Below are 9,214 nucleotides of genomic sequence, written 5' to 3' on the forward strand. Positions count from 1 at the left end.
ATTACAGCATGGAAAAATAGTATTTACAGATTGCTGGAAAGTAGAAATAAAATTCTATAGATAGAAGATATGGTTCTATTACAGCATTTGAACTGTTAGCTGCTGGAGAATCTTGAATTATACAGTGATCATAAGAAACCCAACTTACTTAACATTCCTGTGATGCCACTGTGCTCTTTCCCTTCGTTTTGCAGAACTGTACATAGTGATCCAGTGCAGAACAGGGTTTGAAAATAATTGCAGTAGCAATTCACAGGTGAAGGAGCAGAACCTATGTTACACCTATTTGAACATATATAGTAAAGCCTGAATATGCAACACCTAGCATGAGTAGAATAAATACTACAGCAAAAACTTAAGGCACCTATAAAGTGCATGGAGCTAATCCCATTGTTCTCTATTCACTTCAACTTTTGTCCACAACACTGCATGAGATAGTCCCTAGCAATGGACCATTTGCACTGTACAGTTTTCCCTCTTCTTTCCTCTAATCTCAAATAGATATCATTTACAGAATGCTACATTGCTAGCGCTGATGTTTTTCACAAGTAAACATAGCACAGCTGATGTCAGGAAAGGATAATTTGTTTCCAAGGCCAAACTTAAACAGACCAGTAATTTTACTGCATGGATATTACCAGAAGTTAATGCTCAGAAACTTCTAAAGTTTTGTCATTGGGCAAAGACACGAGCACTGTCATCTTTGTTCTCTACACTTTCATTACCAGGCTATAGATCAAGACGCAGAAGAACCAAACAACATTGTGGATTATTCCATCATGCAAGCAGATCCAGCCAATGTGTTTGATATAGACCAAAGCACGGGGGAAATCAAGCTGAAGTCCTATATCCGTTCCCTGGACATCATCCACAACATTACAAAGAACAAAGACTGCATATGGTCATTGGTGGTGCAGGCCAAAGACCGAGGCTCCCCGTCCTTCAGTACCACAGCAGTTCTGAAGATTGATATCACGGAGGAGGTAAGAAAACATTTTAGAAAAATTCTCAGGTGGGATGATTCTTGAGAGGCACCAAAGTGTACCTATTGCTTGTTTCATTTCCAAGACAACTTTAAAAACGGTTCAGGAATTGAAATCATCAGGAAAAAATGTTGCCTGCAACCGCTTCTCCTTTCTTTGGTAGCTCTGTAGCACAGAACATTCCACAGACACAAATGTAGAAGGTATTTTGGTCAGAAAAGCTGCGAAGGTACAAAGGTAGGAGCATAACGTGAGCTAGAATAGAATAGTTTCAATTGAAATGGTCCACAAAGATCACTGAGTCCAACCGTCTGTCATAGTATTTTGAGACTGACCCAAGCATTAAAGCACTATCAAAATGCCTCCTAAACACACAGGAAGCCTGTTTCAGTGTCTGACTACCATCTTGGCAAAGATGTTTTTCCTAACGTCCAATCTGAGCCTCCCCTGATGCAGCTTTGAGCCATTCACATGCATCCCGCCACTAGATAGCTGGGAGGAAATAACACCTCTCCACTTCCTCTCCTCACAAAGTTGTAGAAAGCATTAGGTTCACCTCTTAACCTCCCCTTCTTCAAGTTTAACAGTCCAGTGTTGCCAGTTCTTGTTATATGACATGCCTTCCAGTCCTCCAATTATGAGTTTCTTGCATTTGATGGTTAGGGACAGGTGAAAATTAAGGACTATAGATTCCTGAGAGTAAAAATAAATGCTGACCGCCAAGTCTCTGATCTTTTGTTCACGCTCAAAAAGGAAAAAAAAAACTTTTCTCCTACAAAAAGTGACTGAAAAGTGGCTGGGGACTGAGTGAGATATGTCAGAACACTCTTGCAAATCAAAATTAGTGGTGCAGGAATAGCAAGGAGACTTCACAGATTTTTGTTAAGTATGTAGAAATTTGAATATGAGTTTTGTAATTTCAGTATTATTAGCAGACAAAGGAGATGACTCTACAAGATAGAACACATAGGTTGACTTTCTCATTAGTCCAACTTTATCATCTACCAAAGAACAAGGAGCGATTTATGGTGAGCAGTGCATGCTTATGTGATTATTATTCATTGTTACTTGCCGTGTCTTTAAGTAGGCACCAGCAAAGAGGAAATGATATGGATGAGATCCACATCATTAGCCACTGGACCAAGCACAGACTGGGTAAACATACAAATCTCTTCCTACACACACCACCTTCTCTTTTTTCTTGGGTAAAGATGCAACCAAATTATTTTTTTCTGTTTTCTCTGCCTCCTTTTTTTTCCACTGATATTCCTTATCAGGTGGATTTATATTACACTCCTTGATTATGTTTCAGAGCTTGCTGGAAGTTAAGTTTCAGCAGAGAGCACTTCTGCTCATTAACAAGGTAAACTGAATACCAAATGTGCAGGAGGAGCTCCCCATCCCTGCTCTTGGCATCAACCCACCAAGGCTGCAGCACTGGGGCTCCGTAGGGGCTGAGGTACAGGGCTGAGGGGTGCTGAGGGGAGTGAGACAGCCCTACGCTTCCTCTGCTGGGGGGAGATGATACATACCTGAGCTGAAGTTTTCAGCATCTACACTTGTGGATGAAGGATATCTGGAAGGAAAAAAAGGAGTATCTAGTGCTTTGGGATTAACAGTTCCTTGAATTTCTTTCTAATGTGTGAAGCAACATAAGCACCTGATGTAATGAAGGTATCTCTTACAACAACCCGTCTCTGCTTCCTTTCAACCCAGGGATACAAATCTGGCACAAAGTGAGGGAGTCTCTGTCCCAGTAAAGTGTAAAGGAGAAGCAGAGAGGGCTCTGAAGACACAGACACCTCTCAAACACAGCTATGCCTTCTTCCCAGGCTCTTCTCCCTGCCAAGTCCTAACGCATAAGCTGAAATAGCAACAGCATCCTCCTTCTTCAGTTGAGTAGGTCTCTTCAGCAGGATCTGGAGTACTAATCTGATGTAACATCTGTCCTCTGAAACTTCTGTACATTTCTCCACTACTTCTTTCATTGCTTGTAGTGATTTGACAAAGCACTCACAAATTTCATCTTCCACTTGAGTGATGTATCACGGCAGTGTAGAAGGCTGCTGCTCGCTCCCTGCGCCCCAGACACTTCATGATTACTGCTAGCACGTGGTGAAGGGAGTCGGGGCTCTTGGTTTAGGGGACACTGTGTGTTCTCTCTCTCTCTGACTGTTATGAATGTCCATTTCCCTCCTCTGTGCTCCAGCTGAAAAAAGGTTCTTTTAGTTAGCTGTCTGGAGGTCACTTATGTATTACTAATTTTGGATAAGAAATATATTTTTGAATGTATTCTCTAAGGGATTTCTTGCAGTGTTAATCACACCAAGCAATTAAACAGGCATATTTTCTGATTAACATTTACCACTGCAATTAACACAAGGCTGCGCCCTTCAAGATAGATGCCTTGTGGTTAAGTTCAGCAGTATTGCACATCAAAGGACCTTTTGCTCTTGGAACAGTACAGCGATGAAAAACTCCAGAAGTCTTTTAATTTAACTGAGCTTCATTTTAGGGAAATTGGTGTGGAATAGCATCTGTTAGCCTCCTATCCTTTTTCAGCAGAGTAAGAAGCATATGCTGAAAAAGCTATGCTTTTTTCACCCTTACATCACAGCAAAATATATTCCTGCTGCCCAAGATTTTCACTGGTAGCTGCTGATCCTGAAGATTGGCCTGATGGGGGATCCCGTTGCCTCCTTTTTGCAGCCCTACAAGGATACGGGGGTGTTTATTTACAGCTTTCTGGGGACTGAAGCTTAAGTCCACATTTAGATAGTTTAATCTGCGATACCTTTGGTTCTTAATAGCTTTGGCCACTGGTTTAGACTTCTAAACATAGCTGGTGAGTCTTAGTTTTAGATGCCCCTGATTGAAAGTTTCAACAAATACTGTCTTTGAATTAATGTGCGTATTTCCTCCTCTCCCGTACTCTGTGAACATCCCTGAAACAAGGCTAGATTTAATCTGAGGAAGAACTCAAGGGATGCTAAAAAGGTGGGAGTGAACTCCTCAGAACTAGCTGGTTGATTTTACATACCCACCTGCTCAAGTTGACACAACCTGGCTTGGGGTCTTAACAGCTTTGCCCGCTTACTTAAGCTTCTAAATATAGCCAATGAGCTGTAGCGGCTCTCATGGCTGAAAGCTTAACCACATGCTCCTCCTGTTGGGTCCTGCTTCTGGATGTGCTGCCCACTCATTCTGCTCTCAGCAACCCACGCACTATGACAGGCTTTTGAGATGCTGCCAGGTGTGTGCACACTGTGATGTCAGCCCACGGCAAACTGCTGTGGCAGAAAAGTGAAAACCAAAGGAAATAAGTCAGAAGTTCAGTAACAAAAAGAGGCGTGGACATCCTGTTTGGTTAATTCAGGTTTTGAATTGTAATCTTGTCCCAGGAGCAGAATTCTGGTTTCTCAAAACTGATATACAGCTAATTCTAGACTTCTATCATGGTTCTGTAGCTGTCCACTTGTTCCCAACTCTTTGCTGGGCCGGTTCTTATTATAGCCATCTGATGGAATTTGTGTACACAGTAGCCATGTAATACAGAATGATGAAGCCCTGACAGTCATGGGCTGCTCTGCTTTTGTTTTCTAGCTAAGCTCCGTTGCTGATTAAATAATGGAAACACTCTTTGCACAGCAAAACAATGAAGATTTCTCCCTACCTTTAAGTAAAACGGTCAATGACTTTCAATAGCATGTCCTTGTCCATTTCTCTTTAGCAATTAGAAGTATTTAGGATATGGGAACAGTGGTCTCAGAGGTAGTTTATGAAAATACAGAAGTGAAGTGAAGACACGTAGCTTTCTTTATTTTCTATGTTCCATACACATTTTACCCTACTTCCCTAGTTGTATTTATAATAGGTGCTCATCTCTTTCAAGTATAACTGTGTTTGGGTTGACCGTTTCTCTTATTTTTGATGTTTCCAGATCAAGTCCAGGGTAAAATCCTATATTTTAGGCCTCAAGAAGCGTCCATGGACGATATTTGGAATTTGCATGAGTGGCGTCCTTTCCACCATTTCTGTAACAATGGTGATCTCCACCATCATGTACTGGAAAAGTGTGAAAAGATCCAAGCTTCACCCACAGGGCAAAATCCGCAAAATTATACGGGGACCGCCAAGACGCACATTGTGCTAAGCTACAAAGTGAACTGGTCATTCATTTGTCCTTAATATGCCATATGTAGCTTATGTTTTTGCTTATTTCTTTTAAAAACAAAGCTCTTTAGTACTACTCACGTCCCCTACCTCGAAGAGTTTTGTTACGTCTGTAAAAGAGTACTTGAAAACAGAATGCAGCACATATCTGCTAATTACTCATTTATATACTGTAATTTCATAAAACAAAGTTTTCTCACAATCTTTTCAATGCCATATTCAGTAATAGTCCTGTAAAGTGCATCACTGTATCACCTGTGGCTGCTCTTGAAAGACCATTTTCTAATAATAAACCTATATCTGGTTTAGCACTATTATTCCTAGGAAATTAATTCTGCAATACAGTGCAACAGTACTGCTGCAGTTCCCAGAGCCAATTATTGTCTTGCTCAGTTCTTGCAAGTTAAGCAAATGCTAAGTGATACACAGGAACCCACCCCAATCTGGCAGTACTACTCCTGCACATACTCGCGTTTGGTGGCCATCCATCTCACAGTACTGCAGCATTTGCCCAGGCTTTAAATTGCCCAAAGCTGGATTGGCTCTTTGACTCTCCCTTTTCATTAGAGACAACTTCCAATAGTGATCCCTGCTCGATACATATTTTGGACAAATGAAATTTCTAGGTCACTGTCTGTCCCACAGAGTAAGTCATGTGTTTTCTTTGTACTCTTTTACAGACTCTTCACAAAGGGCCTATGGCCGCCTTTTTGATGCAAACTAAAGATAACCCCATGAAAGCCTTAGGAGTGCTAGCTGGTGTCATGGGCATAATGGTGCTGATAACTATCATGATCTCTACTGCCATGTTCTGGCGCAATAAGCGGTCCAACAAAATCATGCCGGTAAGACGGATCATAAAAAAGAGACAGACCCAGCAGTCCCGCACGGTGAGGATGGAGTGGCTGAAGTTCAAGAGGCCCAGTAATGCCGCAGAGAAGTTTGTCGTTGAGGACGATGCCAAGAGCCTGCAGAACGAGAACAGCAACAACAACGTCCAGGCAGCCCCAGTGCCCCCAGCCGCTCCCTTGCCCCCGCCGCCCCCCGCCCTGGCCGCCAGCGGGAACACCGCAGTGTGGCGGGTGCCAACTGTGTCCGGCTCCCTCACTCCCAAGTTCATCAACAAGCAGCTGAAGAAGAGAGGTCATAACAGCGCCCACAACGCCCTGGTGTCAGAGCTCAAAATGAAGTTTGAGAAGAGAAATGCAGCTATGGGTGAGCCACACATCTAGACCATGTCTAGGTGCTCTTGGCAGCCCCAGAGACTGTGGGTTGTGGCTGCACATGGGTATGTTATATGCCGTGGTCTTCCCCGTGTCTGTCAATACCCATGAACTGAGAGCAGCTTCTTGCTGTGATAGCCGTCCCTCATCTTCCAGAAGCATTATGTGCTGTGGAGTCGCCCCACTTGTATCAAATGTTGTGGTGTGTGCCCAGTTAGGACTGCAGTTCCTTCATCCCATATCCCAGCGTTTGTTCCACCCTGCAGCTGTCTAACCGGGGTGCTCCATACGCTCCTGCGCCAACCAGAGCCTCCCAAAGTGAGCAGGTCTTTGGGCTACCCCTGTTCCAGAGGCCCTTATCCAGCACTCTGCAGATGCCACTTCTGATCAGGTCTGACAGGTGGAGCTGAGGCATCCAAAAACCCATCACTTCAAAACCCATAATCAGTTCAGAAGGAGTTGTTCTGCCTGCGGCACCAGGGGCAGTGTGCAGGTCTCCTTCTGCAGCAGCTCACAGAACGCTGAGAGCAAGTTGTGTGTAGGGCATGATGTGCAGTGCAGCAGCTGGTGGAATTATGGCGACAGCACCCTTCATCCTGTGTGCAGGCTTGGAAAAGTTCTTCGTTTTCCTGCAGATTATGCTGGATTTTGCCAGAGCACATTGGCATGATCCCTCTGCCCCGAGATTGTCAGCTAGGGTGGGAGGACAGTTGGATAAAAAAGGCACTGGAGGCAGAGCAGATTTTTATTGGGTCTACCCTAGTTTCTATGTCACGCTTGTCTCTGAGGAGGTGTTTTAAGCTGGACCTGGGGAGAAGGCAGCGTGTACCTGTCTGACCAGGGAGAAGCACCCTGTGCCCACACTCCTGCCCCTTAAGGCAGCAGCGCCAGCTGCTTTAGGTTGGCTGTCATGGATGGACACCATGAACATTGAGATGGGGAGCAAACCCTAAGTGACAGTACGCTGTGTTAATCTAAGGGGGCTCTGAGGCTTCTCAAACAACTGCTTTGAGTCCTTTCAGCTGGACCAGCAGCCCGGCCCCTCTGGGGCTCCTCTTCCCTCACCCCATTAGCTGATCTACTCCTTTCATTTGCACCAGGACTTCATCACCTGAGGAGCTAGCATGTTGAACAAGAAATTACCCACTTACCAGAAACAATCTCATGTTTTTTAACTTCTATTCACTCCAGTTCACCGTATCATGTTCTTGCCACCAGTAGACTGATCCAGGAGCAGCAGAGAGGAGCCATGGTGCCCAATGCTGCTCAGCCAGGGGTCCCAAGCTTATGGGGAGAGTTCAGGGCTGGGCTCCAGGATGTTCCTCTGCATCAGGCTCTAGCAGCACTGGGAGTGCAATGCAGTGGGTCTGGCTCCCAGACTGTGCTGGGGAAGCACAGCTGCTCAGGCCCCATGTAGATCAGGGACTGAAAACTGCAGAGCATCAAGGAACAACAGTCTACCTGGTTTTGTGGGGGAACACAAAATAATATACATTCGCTCATGAACACACTTCTCTGAAGCAGTCCCTGGGCTTGGGGCTGCACAAGGAGCTGTGTGAGGAACCATGTGGCTGTAAATCTCTCTAAGGAGTCCTCTAAGGACACTTTAATCTGAGTGTGATGTCTGGAGCCAAACAAAGCCACAGACCCTCAGTGGAGAGGTGGATGCTCAGCAGGGAGGAGCAGACCTTGTTGGTACTGCACTACATTTCCCACTGTCCCCATCATCACTCCTGTGTTATCTGTCTTTCCCTCAGGGCCCGCTGCCCATCCCTCCTCTTGACTTCAGGCCCTTGCATCACACACTACGTCTTCATCCTCCAGCCATGATCATTTGAGAAAGAGGAGACGCAGCCCCATCACCATTGCTCAGCCCTGGTCCCACAGCCACAGCCCTACACGTGCTCCTTTCTCTGGCTTATGTCTCCTCAGGGCTCTGCAACGCTTCATGGGGCACCAAAACCTTGTGATGTATCCTGTGTTCCACTCTTTTCCCAGTGTTGTGTTGAAGCCAGTATTCAGTGTTCATTCTCCACGAGGAAAGCCTATAACAACCATTCAATTAAGTGAGATATAATTAAGTGAGATTTAGCAGGAATTATAGGCTTATAGTCTTAGAGATTATATTTAAGAAGGAATAAAGATGTTTTATTATGATGTTGTGAGACTTTTCCAGTTACTCTGTATTTCAACTTCAGAAATTTTTTTAACAAATAACAAAAAATATATATATTGAAAATTTCTCACAGTGTGTTTCTTCTCACGGTGAGTTTCCACTGACAGAGATGCCTTCTTGTTTGTATGCTGCATGACCAGGATGGCTTCCCAGGCCGGCCCCCATGGGCCCTCCTGGGCAGTTTCTGTGGGACAGCAGTGCCCCTCCTTTGGGGCACAATGGTAGAGGGGCCTGGGACTGCTGCTGAGCCAGCACTGCCCTTCCCAGCACAGCCAGGTCAGGAGGCCCAGCCCTGTCCCTCCCTGCTCAGCACTCGGGTTTCTCTGTGATTTGTAATGACAAAAGAGCAGAAATAAAGCAGAGAACACTGCACATTCTGAAAACCAGTCATGTTTATTACACTGACACTAAGACAAGACTAATAAGTCCCTTCAGGGATGACAACAAAAGTCAGCATTGACAAAGCACATCTGTGTTTAGGAGCCATGCAGGTGGAGGTTCTGCAGAGGGAAATGGGGCCTGAGTTTGAACAGCACAGAACATACACAAGGAAGCCTAGCTTTGGTCACCCAAACACAACTAGAAGCCAAATTGCCACATGCTAAAGCTCACATTAGTTTTTTTTTGTTTTTTTTTTTGTCTTTCAACTATAGCCAAGG

The 9,214-nt window shown here is 44.7% G+C and overlaps 1 protein-coding gene across 1 annotated transcript in view; it reads left to right on the forward strand.

The window, feature by feature from the left end:
• CDHR1 (cadherin related family member 1) overlaps positions 1-8,547 on the forward strand; it is a 34,413-nt gene extending 25,866 nt beyond the window's left edge. The window contains exons 16-17 of the mRNA XM_010714160.3: positions 729-983; positions 5,837-8,547. Coding sequence (XP_010712462.1) covers positions 729-983; positions 5,837-6,388 — 807 coding nt within the window. The 3' untranslated portion in view covers positions 6,389-8,547. The remainder of the gene's footprint in view (positions 1-728; positions 984-5,836) is intronic.
• The last annotated feature ends 667 nt before the right edge of the window (positions 8,548-9,214 follow it).

Source organism: Meleagris gallopavo, chromosome 8 (assembly GCF_000146605.3).
Source record: "Meleagris gallopavo isolate NT-WF06-2002-E0010 breed Aviagen turkey brand Nicholas breeding stock chromosome 8, Turkey_5.1, whole genome shotgun sequence".
In the NCBI taxonomy this organism is placed as follows: Eukaryota; Metazoa; Chordata; class Aves; order Galliformes; family Phasianidae; genus Meleagris; species Meleagris gallopavo.